This window comes from Electrona antarctica (genome assembly GCF_951216825.1).
Source record: "Electrona antarctica genome assembly, chromosome: 14".
Classification (NCBI taxonomy): Eukaryota; Metazoa; Chordata; class Actinopteri; order Myctophiformes; family Myctophidae; genus Electrona; species Electrona antarctica.
In genome coordinates, this window is record NC_136795.1 from 13,223,324 (window position 1) to 13,241,667 (window position 18,344).

The 18,344-nt window shown below is 44.8% G+C and overlaps 1 protein-coding gene across 1 annotated transcript in view; it reads left to right on the forward strand.

The window, feature by feature from the left end:
- The window catches only part of cyth3b (cytohesin 3b), a 49,359-nt gene that overhangs the window by 22,553 nt on the left and 8,462 nt on the right, over positions 1 to 18,344 (forward strand). The window contains exons 2-9 of the mRNA XM_079519584.1: positions 6,859 to 6,941; positions 7,411 to 7,475; positions 8,607 to 8,673; positions 9,325 to 9,443; positions 10,416 to 10,496; positions 10,959 to 11,071; positions 13,506 to 13,654; positions 14,626 to 14,737. Of these exons, the coding sequence (XP_079375710.1) occupies positions 6,859 to 6,941; positions 7,411 to 7,475; positions 8,607 to 8,673; positions 9,325 to 9,443; positions 10,416 to 10,496; positions 10,959 to 11,071; positions 13,506 to 13,654; positions 14,626 to 14,737 (789 nt within the window). The remainder of the gene's footprint in view (positions 1 to 6,858; positions 6,942 to 7,410; positions 7,476 to 8,606; positions 8,674 to 9,324; positions 9,444 to 10,415; positions 10,497 to 10,958; positions 11,072 to 13,505; positions 13,655 to 14,625; positions 14,738 to 18,344) is intronic.

An 18,344-nucleotide genomic window follows, 5' to 3' on the forward strand; every position in this document is an offset into this window, starting at 1 on the left:
TTGGTGCGATGCATTAGGATTTTGTAGATTAACTATTTTTGCTCTTAGTCGTACAACAGTACAAAGTATAGTGGTTAAAATAATTTTCTACTATAGTATTGCATTAGTCATACAGGATGTTTTTGTTTCAGTCACTTATCTTAGTTTCACTTAATGAAGAGCTCCTGCATAATGTTGAATTGACAGAGAAGTTGTAGACTGAATTGAATCTTAACATCTTTCCCACAGGGTTTGTTTGTCTGTGTGTCACCGACCGAGCGTGACACACTTTTCCAACCTACTTACATCATTTAGAACTCAGCTGGGTTGCACATACTTGCAGCAATTGCAGCAGCACAATGTGGTGGCTGTAGTAAGAGCTCCTGAATGAGATTCTGTAGTGTAGTGGGAAATGTTGTTGTGGAGTGCTGCCCATCACCATCAGCCATGTTTATGTCCGTTGCCATTGTTATGGGTGAACTGTGGGCCAGTGGTTGTAATCAGAGCACACATCCTCTCCATTGTCCTGGAGAAAATCTTCAGGAATTCAGGAACTTAAGTGACTTTCGCCGGTTTGTATGCTGCTGTCAGTGGTGACTGCATTCTCTCATCATGATGCAAAAGGACATCATGGGCCATGCTGACAGAACTTTATAGAACAAATGTATTCACAGCCATAACAGGTAGTGTGAGGGTTGTGTTTTGAGTCCATTTAAAAACGTTAAATTCATACCAGTAGCGAGAATTGGCGTTCTACAAGCTCACGAGTAGTATTGCAACGCATTGTGAGCTTGTAGATGGGCTACTTTGGCTATTTAAAAATATGTGTTTTGAAATTCATTGGAAGTGTTTGAAAAATATTCACCTAAACATGCCGAATATATGGGCACACCAGGACGAAAGTGGTTTATACTGTGATTACTTTTCACCAGTTCTGCCACCCTGGGCAGTACGTTTTTGTGCAATCTAAACCCATGTAACGCAGAACGAGACAACCAGTTATCACACTGTCCTATCGACCCCCTGGCCTGCCCCGCCTCAGCACACTCAGTATGCAGTTCCAGCTCCCGAGCCAAGGAGATTGGAAAAGCGTGACCGTCGATGGGACTTCTGACTTAGTGATCTGTCAATAGCTGCCCATCCAGCGTATGGTTCAGATCCCAATCTCTCACCTCTATCTCCCAGAGCATCAGTCAGTTGGCTGTCTGGAGTCGGGACCCAGGTCGTTCCTGCCTGGAATGTCTGCGTGCCAGTGCCTTTCCAAGAATCTCATACTGGCTGGAATGAGGAGCGAGAGTCATGTATTATTCAAGACCCTGAGTGGTTTTCAGACATCATGATGATTGGGATCTGTTGGTTCAATCTGAGAGCTGGTCTGGGCAGCCATGCCCAGAGAGTCAGTCGCCACCACTGCCCACTGCCTACAAGCACAAAGGCAGAGGACTGTAACCCACAGACAGTGTATATCAACCAGAGCATTTGAGATCATATCAGGAGTTCTTCATCCATCAAAGCCTCTGTCATCGATGCCATGAATAATTTGTATGTGATGTATTTTTATTGAGTTGACTCTTGTGACTCAGTGAGGCAAGGCCAGTCTTAAGTGAGCGCCGTATACTATTAATTCACTAGTACAGACCATGCATTCAATCGAACATCGTTTAACATGGTTTAGCATTTATTTATAAAAGAAGTGTAACATGAGAAGGAATGATAGAAATTAGATGCATATGAATGGGGAGGGGGGGGAGAGTGAGGATGAGTGGGAGAATCCGAGGGGCCTGGATGAATGAGTGAGGAGGGGTAGGTGGGGTGGGGGAGTGAGGATGAGAGGTGGGATGAAGTGGCTCCCTCACCTGGGGGATAGGTGAGGGATGAAGGGCGAAGCCATTGGGGGGGGGGGGGGGGGGGTACGATGAAGGCCGGGCTCGAGGGGGGTTAGGATACCCTGAGTGTTTGGCCTGGGGTCTGAGTAGCGGGGCGTCCTTCTGGTCGTATGAGGACATGCCTCCAATCCGAGACCCCCATCTGGAACCTGAAACTGAAAAACAAGAGTGAGTATGAGGAATGGGAGGGAGGGAGGGGTACGAGATACAAAGCACGAGTGACAGGTGAAACAGACTGGCATATATACTCTTCCCTTGATGGAGCGAGGGCGGAGATAGGGCGGAGAATTTGACAGTTGCCATGGCAGCGAGGCCTCGGTGAGTGGCGAGGGTGGAGCTGAGATCAGTAACCATGGCAGGTAAATGGTGGAGTTAACTGTAGCTGTGGAGAAGTTGATTGAGCTCGATACCTGAGTCAGGCCTGGGAATGGAATTAGCATGGAATAGGTGGCAGAGGTAACCAACGATCTTATCTTGAAAGCATGGTCTTCCTCCTGAACATATGTTGTACCAACTCCATTGAAGTCATTATGATGGACTCTATGACCTCTTAGACAGAAGTTCTATACTGCTGGAATCATGTACATTAACCATGACCAGACTATACTGCTGGGATCATGTACATTAACCATGACCAGACTATACTGCTGGGATCATGTACATTAACCATGACCAGACTATACTGCTGGGATCATGTACATTAACCATGACCAGACTATACTGCTGGGATCATGTACATTAACCATGACCAGACTATACTGCTGGGATCATGTACATTAACCATGACCAGACTATACTGCTGGGATCATGTACATTAACCATGACCAGACTATACTGCTGGGATCATGTACATTAACCATGACCAGACTATACTGCTGGGATCATGTACATTAACCATGGCCAGACCAGATAACAAACCTTCTCTCAGATGATCTAACATCAACGACCACAAGGCCTTTGGAAAAAGTTTGCACTAAGCTTGCACACCAGCAGACTTTGAAGTCCCCCTCCAGACACGTTTTAAAGGATCTAAATATACTTTGTGTACTTCACCACCATTTATTTTATTTTCAATTCATCTACTTTCTCTACTTTCTTTTCTCATTTTTGGATTCTTCACCATATAGGAATGCCACAAAATCAATATGTATTCAAGAAGAATATAGCTCATGTTTGGGGAGAATGTTGGTATTAATGAATTAACTTTTTATGGAAAGTAAAAAAAGAACAGAAAACACATCTACACAGTTCTCTCATTGAGAATTGAGAAATTATACATGAATATGGTGAATTCAGGTTTAACCAGGTGACTCATTTGCATATTGGACCATCCATCCATGATAGGCTTGCGAGATTGGAGAGATCACATGCACTACACAGTTCAGATGTTGAGGTAGAGAAGCTCTCTACATCCAGTGGAAGAATGTGCTCATTCAATGCTCAAAGTCCAAAGCAAAATACCTAAGCATTTAATTCTAAAGCATTATTATGATGTAAATGGTAAATGTATGTATTGATTGTCAGGGAAAGCTATAGTCCCCTTCTCCATAAGAAAAGGCTGAGTTCTATTGCATTGGTAATCTATATGCCTATATGCCTGGGGTTATTTGAGTATTTGTTTATAGCCATATGGATCTTTTCAAATGGTAAAATGGTAAATGGTGCATTTATATAGCGCCTTTATCCAAGGCGCTTTACATAGATTGTGCATTACATTCACCCATTCACACACACATTCATACACCAATTGCGGCGGAAGCCATGCAAGGTACCAACCAGCACATCGGGAGCAATTTGGGGTTCAGTGTCTTGCCCAAGGATTCGGGATTCGAACCGCCAACCCATGGATCATTGGACGACCTGCTCTACCTCCTGAGCCACAGCCGCCCTTTCAGCAGCGCAGGTTTCTACAGAAAGACATAGGTTACAGTACTCTGCATACTAACACATAACTCAGAGTCCTCACCAGGCATTGTATATTCATGTACTGTATAATGCAACAGATGCCAACACTGGGCAGTACAGAACTACAGTAATATCAGGTAACTGTGTTCTCTTCTCTTATGAAACCCCACAGCGGAGGTGGGGGACCGACACCCAGCACAGTGGGTGCACATTTGTCCCTTTCTCCGGGTCAAATGGGTTCTTTGAGTGTGTGTGTGTGTGTGTGTGTGTGTGTGTGTGTGTGTGTGTGTGTGTGTGTGTGTGTGTGTGTGTGTGTGTGTGCGCGCGCGCGCGATGTGGGTGCATATGTGGGACGGGTGCCATCTCTGCCTTTCTGTCTGTCTCTTTCCCTAGCGTCACTCTGTTTTCTACAACTTTCGACCCCTACTGTACTAACCCGTTCCATCTCATCTACGTACACATCAGGGCCTTCTTTCATCTTTCAAAAAGCCTGTCGCTCTCCCACTGTCTGTAGCCAAATATCCCCACACTTGACTTCTCAGCTTATCGTAATCTCGCCCTCTGTCATTTTCTGGTCATTGGTATAGTTTCGGTACAAGTCAGTCTGTCAGATGCTGCGTTGGCCTCGTCGTGTGAGACGGGACGGTTGCACATTTACGACAGCCATCTTCAGCCATCTGTGTTTCTGGGCTCACGACTGGCTGCCCATCCGTGACTATAGGATCCATCAGTAAATGTGAGCATCGTGCCCCCGGGCCCCGGAACCTAATGGTTCATGGCCTTGTCACACTGTCTCACTGAGGCGGGGGGGGAGAGAGAGAGAGAGAGCGAGTATGAGACCAAGTGAAAATAACTTCAGTTCTCTCCCTCTATTATGGAATAGGAAAATAAGAAAGGGGCAGTAAAAGTCAGAATCGCAAAGCTGCTTAGTGCTGTGATTCAGTTGGGGGATTTGAATCTGCTCTCACCCCCACTTCAAGCTCAGGGATGGATGTGGAAAAATGATAGGCGGAGTGTGTGTGTGTGTGTGTGTGTGTGTGTGTGTGTGTGTGCGTGTGTGCGTGTATGCGTGTATGCGTGTATGCGTGTATGCGTGCGTGCGTGCGTGCGTGCGTGCGTGCGTGCGTGTGTGCGTGCGTGCGTGCGTGCGTGTGTGAGAGAGAAGGATAGCGTAGGAGAAGCACAATGTGCCACAGCTCCATGTGAAAATGACCTACTTCCTGTGGCTGCTCTCAAACGGATTGTGGTTGTGTGATGTGCGGAGGAGTTGTATGAGGGAGGGAGGGAGGGAGGGGGGGGGTCCTCTGAGGGGTCTGTGGGGAGAGAGGTTGACGTGGCACGGTTAAATGAGCGATAAGGAGTGAGCTCTGGGGACCTACAGTTGAATAATACAGAATGTTGGTGGTGTGATTTATTGCACGTTTGTGTGCGTGCGTGCGTGCGTGCGTACAAGCATTCGTGCATGCGACAGAGGGAGAGCCCACCTGTGCATACATACAGTATGAATTGTTGTGTGCTCATCGGTGGTTGACATGCAGTAAAACATGGTGCATGTTATTTGATATTAACATGTGTGCGTGCGTGCGTACAAGCATTCGTGCATGCGACAGAGGGAGAGCCCACCTGTGCATACATACAGTATGAATTGTTGTGTGCTCATCGGTGGTTGACATGCAGTAAAACATGGTGCATGTTATTTGATATTCTTGCTCCAGTTGGTATATGACCCACATCTCTCTGCAGTGTTAATTACCGCCGATGAGGACACAGAGGGCCAGCTATCAGAAAACTAATATTTGAAGATGCAGGCATTGCCAGATGTTCAGCAGTGGGAGCATGTGTCAAGCACACAGCTCTTCAAGCTTCAATCCGGGACAAATTTTAAAGAGTGAAACGTTATTTTCACCAATCTCCATGATGTTATAATACAAATAATATAACTAGCACATTTGCTTTGCAGTGGCTGCTCCATTCCAATGAGAATGTTTGATCCTGGTGTGGGGTAGGACACACAATGTATATATTGACAATCTCAATCGCACCGGAATTGGACGCTAGATGCACCTTTGTTGTAGTGGTTGTAGTTCGGACATTGTTGCAATCACCTCTCTCCATCGGGAGGTGGAGACAGTGACATAAAACAGTGTAGCTTTAATTTATGGAGGGCATCTTTTTTTTCTCCACTCTGTGGTCTTGGCCTGCTTGGCACTGGCAGTGGCAGAAATATGGCAAAACTCTTTGCCTCTTTAGGTACAGTAGTAGATGGTTTCTCATGCGGGGAGACCGAGGTTTGTGGTTGCTTTGGGGAGGACCTGTCAGTGATCACTGAATGAATGTAGAAGAGTAGCCCTGGGGCGCCCGCTGGCCTAGTGGTCCACATACAGTATAGGCTCTACAGCGCGTTGCGTGTTCGAGTCCCGATCATGACGACCTTTGCTGCAGGTCTCTCCCCTTCTTTCTCCCCTCCCTCTTTTTTTTTTTTTATGTTTTTTTTTTTGTGGCTTTCGCCTTTATTTTATATTTTTCATGGAGGGACAGACAGTAGGCTGACAGGAAATGGGGAGAGAGATGGGGGGAAGACATGCAGTAAAGGCCGTCGGGATCGGACGGTCGAACCCGCGGCACACTGCCAGACTGGATTACCAGCCAAGGTGCCTGGACCGCTGAGCCACGGCCCAGGCCTTTCCTGTCAGTCTTCACTTGAAACTATCAATAAAGGCAGAAAAGCCAAAAACAAATCGTTCAAAAAAAAGAGTAGCCCTGCCTGTAGCCAGCCTAAGGTTTGGTCTCCCAAGTGGGAAGTCCTGGGTTCGAAACAAGGAATAAGATACTTACTGTAGATGAGTCTCACTCTGAATAGAGCACCTGCCACACTTTAATCATATAGTGTACTAAACTGGGCCATGAGTAATGTGTTTGGGATGGGTTCATATACAGTAGTTAAGAGGACACTGTCAGCCTATGCGGCTGTCTGACAGGTTAGGTGAATGAGTTTTAATACCATTATGACAGTGCTCTCTCGTCTGTCTTTCTCTTTCTTTCTCCCTCCCTTTCTCTTTCGCTCTGTCACCCATTTTCTCTTTCGCAGTACCCGAAGACCTGTCTTTGGAAGAGCGAGATGAGCTGTCCAATATACGGCGGAGGAAAAAAGAGCTCTTGGACGATATCGAGGTGAGTAGCACGCCAAGTCTGTAAACGAAAGAATCAGTTTGTTCATTTGTGCCAGTGCCAGCAGTAGCTTAACATTAACCACATATATATTTAGTCATATGACAAATAGCTAAAACTGCCGATCTACAAGATCACAGCGACACGTTGTGAACTTGTAGATTGTCTGTTTTCCCTAATGTTTTGAATGTTTGGTTACAATGACATGCCCAAAATATGGACGCCAGGTTTAAAGTGGTTAAGATATAACTTTTAATTTGGATGCGCACAGTGGAATGGCGCATAACATAGTCAAACACACTTGTACTGTATTTCTGAATCGATGGCACTGCCTTCCTCTGGCGCGGTGGGGGGAGGGGGGTACTGATGTCTGTCCTGTCTCTGTGTCATTATTGGAATCGATAAAACGCTAATTGTGGTCTATGGAAAAACTCACAGAGCTTTGCTAATGTTCTGTTCCTTTGCTCTGCAGCGGCTGAAGTTCGAAATCGCAGAAGTGATGACTGAGATTGAACAGCTAACCTGTGTGGGTGAGAGGTGAGTTCCCTTCCTGTGGCTCTTTCTCCTATCGCTCTTTCTTGCTGGTAAAAGAAAATCAGTCAGACATGCTTTATCTTCTCCCCTTCGAGCCTCACACCTGTCCTTGTGAGTGTGAGCGCATATTAACATTCATTTCTGTGGTGTGTGTGTTATCCCTCCTTTTGTTTGTTGAGTAAAACTCAGTATTCCCATGGCTAAACATTTTGCTAAACACTCTCCATTCAGAGGTCTCTCGTTGATTGGTGGGTGATGCAGAGTGACACCATACTGTATGTGACAGCCTTTGTTCCCGCAGGTGCAGCTGGCGAAGGTGCACAGGCTATTTTAGGCAAACAGGAAGAGTAGGGACATACATACGCACTCGCACACCTGCTCAGGTGGAGAGCTCTCTGTGGTATAAAGTAAACACAATCAGCCAAGAGTGAATACTACTGGGAGGGAAGTATTTTCCTGCAAACATGCACTACACGAACGCTTCATCTGCAAACACGCAAATACACAGCAGTGACAGCATATCTCATGTAAACCATGTTTTTCTTGCCTATTTAAAGCTCACTTGGTGTGCTGATATTGGTCCGAAACAGCCACTCCTTTTTTCCTCCGTGTCACTTTTTCACTTTGTAAATGAATGTATATTTTTGCATCCTTAAAGCCCTGCAACATTTGCCATGTGCAAGCCTTTTTAGTTCATTCTGGATTGCAATGCTGGTCTCTTGCACCTGGCTAGCTCTATCTCATCCCTATTGTGGGCATGTTATTATAGCTGAAAATGTTCAAAACCGTTCAAAAACATTCCCTTTTTTATTTTTAAATAGCAGATCTACAATCTTCTAGATGACCTATTTTTCCTATTTGTTGTATGACAAATTACTGCATATAGGGTTCAAGTAGTTGAACTCCCTCAGCAAACACAGTTGTAGATGTAATGCCATGTCCTGCTGTTCTAACCATCACCTGACAAGAGAGCCGCTAAACTAGCAGCAGTCTGTTTGCAAAACCACACCCTTGGCTAACACACTATGTGCACATGATTATGCATGCTGCACGTGAGGGAGCTGATAAGAGGTGTCTGTTTGAATGTACGTAGATGTGATAAGTGATGGACATGTCTTTGTTTTTGTACCACAGCAAAACAACGCAAAGAAACAAACAGATCGCTATGGGGAGAAAGAAATTCAACATGGACCCCAAAAAGGTCAGCTATAGCTTGCGATCAAGCCACACTGCTCCATGCAAAAATAGATGAATGTTACTGAATTACACTGGCCTGCCTCGCTTTTTATGATTCTCTTGGAAATCTGATTTCCTCCTACATAATTGCCTTTGAATTATGAAACCAGTACATCAAACTGTGATGCTTTCTGTTTCTGCACTGTACCTCTTGTGGGAGTTTTGGCAGTGATTCTGTAAGCCATGGCCCCATCACCAGATCCTATCTCGACTCAACCGCGTATCTTGAAGAATGAGCAGCTATAATATCCACCAGCTATACGGCAGGTCGAAAGACAATGCTATAAATCCGTCCCAAAGGAGATAACTGAGTTGTTTATCTCAGTGGTTCTCAAAGTGGGGTCCAGGGACCCCCAGGGGTTCTTGAGGTTGTTCAAGGGGGTCCCCAGCTAAATTATAGTTAGGAAGCAAATGGACCATGTCAAACTGGGGGTCCTTGAAATTAAATTGGTTGAGAATCACTGCTAGAGTCGTAAACATCTTCTCTTATGGGGGGGTCCGTGGCATATCTTTTCAAATGCGGGTCCGCAGGCTAATACGTGTCAATTTGGGGGTCCTTGACATGAAAAAGTTTGAGAACCACTGGTTTATCTCTCTGTGTGTTTCATTTTTGCAGGGGATCCAGTTTCTCCTGGAGAACGATCTTCTCCAGCACACCCCCGAGGACATAGCGCAGTTCCTCTACAAGGGCGAAGGCCTCAACAAAACGGTCATCGGGGACTACCTAGGGGAACGGTGAGCCTGCCATTTCATTGCTGCTGGGCAAAAACCTTACATCGTCGTATTTCAACTTGTTTTTCTGCATATGAATGCCCTACTAATTCATCATACATGCATCATACTACTTCACACAACATTTGCAAAGAAAATAGCTGATCTACAAGCTCACAATGCGTCACATCTTTAAGGAAATCTTTGAGCTTGTAGAATCTTTTTTGTCTGTGGGTATTATGAATATTATATACGAATGAGAGTATAAACAGGAGCTAAGTAACAGTTTTGGACATACAAGGCTTCCACCTGACAGCATCGATTTGTCCCTCTGTATCACTGTCGTTGTGTCACATCCCCCCCAAGGGGAGCACGCTCTGTCCTGGGCACAAAGCCCCAGGAAATTGGTAGTCTGCGTTTATGGAGCGGAGCAGAGAGAGGGATGTGGGGGGGGGCTATGACAGTAAAAGATCTGTGCGTACATGTGGTTCTTATCGGAGTGAAATCAATGGCGATGGGACTGTCAAAACAACATGGCTTTCACGCTTCCCGGCTCAGCCAATGCGACACAACGGCTTTCTGTCTGAGACTAGCACTGTGACTTGGCAGCAGCATTTCCCTCTCTATCCTAACCCTAAAAAAAGAAAACCTGATAATGTCAAGAAGAAATAGTGAATAGTGACAATCGCAGATCTACAAGATTGCAAGGCGTCACATTGCGTAGGAGGACATAATCATAATGTCATCATGACAATTTGGCTTGCTGGGATAATTTGCAAAAGTATAATCAACAGAATAATCGCTAAGAAGACAATCGATAGTTGCAGCCTTGACAGATAATGTCAAGAATCTTAATATTACACTGTACATACTGCACCATGTCTAAATGAATTCCATATTGAGAATATCTGCCTCAAATGAGTTATTTTGCCATTGGATATCAGTGTAAATACCTGTAGACAAACATGTGACATGTGTCCCTTTTGTCCCCTCCAGAGATGACTTTAACCTCAAGGTTCTCCACTCGTTTGTGGAGCTTCATGAGTTTGCAGACCTCAACCTTGTGCAGGCATTAAGGTATGTGTAAGGTGTGTGTGTGCGTGTGTGTGCGTGTGTGTGTGTGTGTGTGTGTGTGTGTGCGTGTGCGTGCGTGCGTACGTGCGTGCATGCGCACAGTCTTTGTGCGTGCGCGTATGCGAGTGTTTGCGTACGTGCATGCGCACAGTCTAGTTTTGACTGTGAAGTCAAAGTCCTCATGTGAACAGGTTAGATAGATAGAAAATAAATAAAGGCTACACTGGACTAGAGTTATCTCCACTGATATCAAGATACGCTCTCTCTTGTATTAAACTGTAGAATCTGAATAGCTGAGGCATAGGAGTTGTAGTGTAATTTATAAATATCCACAGATTTGATTTAGATTTGCATAACGTCAATACTGCATAATATCTCATTAAACAAATGTATTTCTCTCTTTCTGCTTGTATACGTTTTTATCACTATGTCTCTCTCTCTCTCTCTCTCTTTCTGCTGTTGTAGGCAGTTTCTGTGGAGCTTCAGACTTCCGGGTGAAGCCCAGAAGATTGATCGTATGATGGAATCCTTTGCCTCCAGGTATTGCCAATGCAATCTTGGCGTCTTCCAGTCCACAGGTAACACACACACACACACACACACACACACACACACACACACACACACACACACACACACACACACACACACACACACACATACACACACACACACACGCACACACACGCACACACATGCACACACATGCACGCACGCATATGCACACACATCGGTAGATATATGTGGCAGTCCCAGACTGTGTCCCCAGGACAGATAACGGCTATTAAGGCCACAGACCAATCACTGGTTCAGTCACAGATCAACGCCCCAGGCTCCCTGGCTTGCCATCATAAAGCTGCACCTGTCTGAGCCCATAAACGTCTTTAGCATGTGACTACAACTGTACATTCTTGCCCCTCAAAACAAAACATTTTGGTGTGGGTCAGTGTGTGTCCCACACGTGTCTGCTCTAGGGCTTTCACTTCTAGTGATTTTTACTAGTTGACTAGTTGCCTAGTTTACTAGTCGACTAGTTGCCTAGTTTACTAGTCGACTAGTAGGCCCCGCCCTTTCCTTATACAAACCCATTGTAACTTCAAACTCCATTTTAACCATGTTAGATTCATCAAAAAACACCTGTCTTTTTTCTGGTAACGGTCTAGAAACAAAAAATAAAGGGACCCATAAAATACAAATGCATAAAATACAAATGGGTCCCGACCCAGTGTTTGGGAACCAGTGCTCAAACTCAAAGGCGTCCGCATCAGGTGCTCAATCCTAACTTGACTCCATGTCAGTCCAATTAGTTCTCCGTTGTTAGGCGCTAGCTAGGTGGCTAATTGCTATGCAATAATCATTATATACTACATGTGGTTCCAGCAGTGATAATTCAATTGATCGGCAGTCAATAGCATGGGGTCATTAGCACAGCGTGGACAGGTCACACGTGGCCTTCTGTCCACATGCCAGCTACAGGGAAATTGCCAGCTACAGGGAATTGTTAATGAAGAGGGCAGTCATGAATATTCACACATGCTGACACACACACACTGATACTACTCATCCACTGGAACTAGTGTTGTGACTGTAGCATGTGTGCGTGCGTCCAGGGGTATTTGGTGTGAGGATTTCTGGGATTGAATTATAAATTTGTGGCTTATTGTGTGTACGTGCGTGAGTGCGCATGCGTGAATGCGCCATGCGGTGTTGTGGGTATGAGTTTGTGACCTAGATTATAGGGCTCTTCCATGATTAAATTCTCTGTTTTATCAGGCAGGGTCATAACTAAGTGAGTAGACATGTTAATGGATTGCTATCTGATTCATCATAAATTGTTCCAGTTCTGTCAGTCTAGTTATTGACAAGCTTGGCGTAGGTCCCTCTTCTGTTACGACCCGTGAGTTGATCGTTAATGCACAATGCGTCTCCAAAATCCCCCTGGACTTCTTCTGTACATGCATTGAGCAATTGCATGCTTTGTTATTACATTGCATTTGGTCCGATGTATTTTGAGTTCTTTATCACAGTTCGATCCAATTATTTTGCCAAGATGGTCAACAGAACTGATGCATGTTTGATTGAAAGGCTCACCAATCTGTGTGTTCTTCTGGTTTGGCATTGAGAGCACCAATCCAATGCCTGTCAGCCTCAATTGATGAGAACAAGTAAGACGCGCGAACGCGGGAAGCGAACGCAGCTCGTAAATTGCAATAACAACAATTAGAACTACGTACTTTAAGGTTTTTTTTAAGTTCTCTTTTTAAGTTACGTTTTTTTTAAGATTTTTTTTAAGTTAAGTTTTTTTAAATTAAGTTTTTTTTAAGTTAAGTTTTTTTTTAAGTTAAGTTGTGTGTGTGTGTGTGTGTGTGTGTGTGTGTGTGTGTGTGCATGTGTGTGTTTTTGTGTGTGATACAGCTGCGCCCTCTGGTGGTGGGCGGGTGGTGTTACAGCGTGACACACACACACACAGACAGACAGACAGAAATGATCTGCTGGGTCTCATAGTAAATGCTCACTGCGTTCGCAATAATGCCTCATAATGCTGTTTATCTGTGAACCAGATCTGCATGACGTGCTCATACTCCACACTTTAATCCTTTAATCCACTCTTTCTGCCTCTCTGTTGCATTGTTTTGCAAAATATGAAAGTTTACTCCAATTGTCACATCACTCAGTCAGTGAGTGAGTGATGCACGCATGCGTGTGTGTGTGTGTGTGTGTGTGTGTGTGTGTGTGTGTGTGTGTGTGTGTGTGTGTGTGTGTGTGTGTGTGTGTGTGTGTGTGTGTGTGTGTGTGTGTGTGTGTGTGTGTGTGTGTGTGTGTGTGTGAGCCCTCAAGTTACACTGTTGAGGGCTGCTGCTGCAGAAAGCCTGGTGATGTGAGATTAGGTTGTGGATGGATTCTGCAGCATGACAGACATCATGTAATGGAGCCCAGTCAAACGTTATTGCCTAGCGGCGTTTGAAGCAAGCCCGTTTTGTTTTTAATGACAGTGTGACATGTGGTCCACAGACACCTGCTATGTGCTGTCATTCGCCATCATCATGTTGAACACCAGCCTCCACAACCCCAACGTCAGAGACAAGCCCCCCGTGGAGCGCTTCATCTCCATGAACAGAGGCATCAACGAGGGGGGAGACCTCCCCGAGGACCTGCTCAGGGTGAGTACTGACTGAGTGCACTGTGACATTCTCAGTGTCCATTTAATGCTGACAGTTATATCAGAGAGTTCAAGTAAAGGTTTTCAAATAATGGTGTGAGTATGTTAATACAATGTAACCAGCATAACTGCGGTGGTTGGAGGTGGTCTACAGACATGGGTCCATATTACATAGGCTCTGATCGTAACTGTATTCCGTCCACCAACAAACATGCGTGTGTGCGTGCGTGCGTAAGAATACAGATACAAACCAATACAGTGACAGAGAGTGAAAGTGAGGGACACAGTTAAAGCGTGTCACAGAGAAGGAGCCAGAGGCCGAGAGAGACAGAGAGAGAGGGGGGAAGAGGAAGAGAATGTGTATCTTGACAATTTATTCTTATTCCCACTGATAAGGAAGTCATACCTCGGTAATTAAGATGCTACAGCTCACTCAGCTGGATGTGAATCAGCAGCCAGCTAATAATCTACCCTTAACTCTCACAGGGAAAGAAAAACATACTAGTAGTTCAAATCACGTACCCTGAAGTGTGTACCAAAGTGCCCTCAGCTCCTTTTTAAGTTCAAAAGGACACAGCTTTGAAAGAGTTGCTCTGTGTTACAACACTGTCTCACTTCAACAGTTTCTACGCCAACCAGCTCTGTGAGTCATCATCATAACGTCTCTCACTTTCCCTTCACAAGACTGAAATAGAATCTGTCAATATCCTTTTTTTATGCTCCGTTACAATCTACGGACGGGGTGTGAATAAAAAGATACAGGGGTTTGTCTGTGCGCGTATGAGGTGTGTGAACGTGTGTTCATTTGCAAGTTCTCTTGCTTTGCTTTCTAAGATGAACCTTTAGCGATCCCTGGAGGGATATTCAGTTCTCACCTCATTTATCCCTCTTCGGTTATTTTGTACTGTTACGTCAGTCTCTCTCCTCATCCAGTCATTTTCTCTCCCTCCCTTACTCTGCTTCAATCTGCAGAATTTATACGAGAGCATAAAGAGTGAACCATTTAAGATCCCAGAGGATGATGGGAACGACCTGACACACACCTTCTTCAACCCAGACAGAGAGGGCTGGCTGCTCAAATTAGGTGAGTGCAGTGATTCTCAACATTGAGTTGCGCTATGCATTAGACCAGAGCCCCCCATTTGTTATTATGTTTTAATTGTTCATTTAACTCTGAGAGTATGAAACTATGAAAGGAACTGAATTTGGTTCTATTACCACACTTTCTGCGTTATAGACCTGTGAGGATCCACTTGGCTTCTAACTATTAATCATTTTGATGGGGGACTGCCTAGAAAGAGCACTACTGTAGTTTTGAACATTCTGCAACTCGCCAATAGAGTCACCACTAAATATAAATTAGGAAGTGAATGTAGTCTCATGCATCTCATGCAGCTACAAAATGACCAAGCCTTGCCAACTACCTTGCTGCCGAGTCACTGGTAAAGTGTTGCTCGAGTGACACTGCGTGAATGAGAAGGCTAGGGTTAAATAGCACAGGTAACTGATTAACAGCCAGAATGAGTTTTTATTCCATTTACGAAACATCATCAGGTTGGAATCCCGATCCCGACGACCTTTGCTGCGTGTCATTCACTCCCCATCTCTCTTCACATTTCTAGTCTACTACTTTCAAGTCCAAAAATAAATCAGAAAGAAAATAATTATTATATATATTATATGATTGATTGACGCTTCATTGTGTCACTGGCTCAACCTTTTTGTAGCTTTTGTAGCTCAGTGTCAGGTGTCAGTTTTATAATGTCACTGGCTTTCCTTTGAAAATAGCTTGTCTGTTATTTTGTTGCTGCTAGTCTGAACACAGCATCACACTTCACTGCCATAGACGAGATATCTTGTAATTTCAGGGTTTCAGTTAGATCGTGCTCTTTGCCAACGTCACTCTACACACCGTTTGTTTACTTCTGGTTCATGTCTCGGGTTCTGTGGGCCTTCGAAATAAGGGTCTTCACTGAAAAAACACTGTTATTAATTAATAAATAAATCTAATGGACATAATGGAATTTTTGTTTACGGTATCTTATTTAAAAATATATTATTGCGACCGCATGTCGCATTCACTATGAAATTGTGCGTTTTTGTCCGTCAGTCAGTGTATCACTCAAAATCCCCATACATGGGAAAGCCCCCATATATGGTGCCCAGGTCTCATGACATCACATGACATCATCAGGGATGGAGATCCCTGATGTCATAGTAAATGCGACCTGCTGTCGCAATTTAGCCCATATATTAAGCCCATATATACAAACCCTTAGATCTCCATATGTGGATATATGTCAGAACCTGTTATGACATTCCATATGTTGATCCTTCCCCATCCATCCTTCCTCTTCGATGTCTCCCTTTTGACTGATACCTGTCCATTTAAACTCTAGACGGGCCTACCCCAAAGTTATTAGTGCAGCCGCGCCCGGCCCTACCTGGGCCCTCATCAAACCCTGTACACTCAAGATACTGCCCCCGCTGCCACCCTTAGATCTCCACATATGGGGCTGACCTCATCAAACCCTGTACACTCAAGACATGCTCAATATATGGCCAGTACAGAATTCATTCCATATGTTGATCTGACCCCCCCCCCCCCATGCCAAAGCGCCGGTGCGCGCCCAGGCGGATGCGTGCACTTGCCCTCAGGCGTCTTACTGGTAATATTAAACTATATTTCTATGTATAGGCATTTTGGAGTAGGGATAGGGATGGAGCTCGATAACCAAGCTCCTAGGAGGTACCTGAGACAACTTCATTCAGTGCCTCTGTTCACTTGTAAATAAACTGTCTAAATAAATGCTATCCATACAGCTGAATACTATCGGATCCTTTGAGGCATCCAATTGATGTTATTTATTTTGTAGCCTATATGTATTGTAAAGCCAGAGCTGTCTGACAATGAAGTATTTTTAGCCTGTGAGCTGAGGAGTGATTTTAATAAAAGCTCGCAATAACAGTCAGGTTAGTGTTCACAGCGGTGTCAAGCTGCCCTGTTACCATGGTGCTGAGTAGATCATACATTTTCCTTCAGTGCGCTTGTCATATAATATATAATAGCCATGCCTGGTATAAAAAAGGCGCTCTTCAATTGTGTGTGTGTGTGTGTGTGTGTGTGTGTGTGTGTGTGTGCGTGTGCGTGTGCGTGCGCGTGCGCGCGTGCGTGCGTGCGTGCGTGCGTGCGTGCGTGCGTGCGTGCATGTGTGTGGTGAGTGAGTGGTGAGTGTGTGTTGAGAGTGTGTGTGTGTGTGTCATGCTGATTACACTTCCCTGGTGAGCTAATAGCGTCTTGTTTCCACTCTGTAATTTCTCAGGTTTGTTGGCAAGGCCTGACACATGTTTTGGTTTGTTTGCACGTGTTTTTGATTTATACCTTCATTCTACGTCGTAACATTGTACACATTCATTCCTGTTGTTAATTTCTCACCTGGTCCCTTCTCACCTCTCTCTCTCTCTTTCACATAATGACTCTTTTAGGGAGATTATAATAGTAACTATTATGGTAGGAACTTGGGATTTGTTTGACTACTTACACACACACACACACACACACACACACACACACACACACACACACACACACACACACACACACACACACACACACACACACACACACACACACACACACACACACACACACAGACATACAGGCAGCACATACAATACATGTGCGTCTCCCAAGACTCATCAAACGCAACGCATGTGTCTGCTAATAGCCACAGTTTCTCGAACAGAGCCAGTATTGCGGTATTATGTTTTAGCCTCCGTCCTCCATGAAACAAACGACAGCAAGAGCTTCCGGTGGCAACATTTGTAATTTATTCAACTCTCTACAACCCTGCCAGATGTTGTTTTTAGCAGATCTCTTTCTTCACGCTGGGAAATGAGGGATGTGGCACATGTTAATGTGCCACATATTCATTCATTCATTCTTCCACCAGTGCCACAATCTTTTCATTGCATGCTCTTATTTAGAAGGCCAAACATTTAGAGCATGCTCTTATTTAGAAGGCCAAACATTCAGTGCATGCTCTTATTTAGAAGGCCAAACATTTAGAGCATGCTCTTATTTAGAAGGCCAAACATTCAGTGCATGCTCTTATTTAGAAGGCCAAACATTCCCGGGCCGTTAACCGGAAGTAAACAGCGGCTGTTTAAAGTTTCACGCGATCGCTATTTAATTCACCCGAAACATACATTTTGTAACCGCAACAAGCAACGCTTTAGTTATGGGCCGTGAATAAAGCTTGTTTAGGAGAAACAACAGCAAAAGAATGAGAGATAAATGCATTAAAAAAAATCTGTTTAGATTGAAGCTGATGGAGGCGGACCTTTCACTTCTGCTTCATTCCCGGTTTATAGGTGATCGGCCTAGTAACCATGAGGCATTCATATATTGCATATGAGTGGGATCTAACTTAATGAATACAAACCGTGCTCGCGCATGTGCCTGTGTCGCTGTGTGCACAGTACACATGTGCAATTATATATTTTTGCTTGCCTGTATATTCCGTTTCCGTGCTTAACGTCTGTACAAAGCTAGTGTTTTCTTCCCACACAGGCACACACGCACGCAGGCACGCAGGCACGCACGCACGCAGGCACGCACGCACGCAGGCACGCACGCAGGCACGCAGGCAGGCACGCACGCACGCACGCAGGCACGCACGCACGCAGGC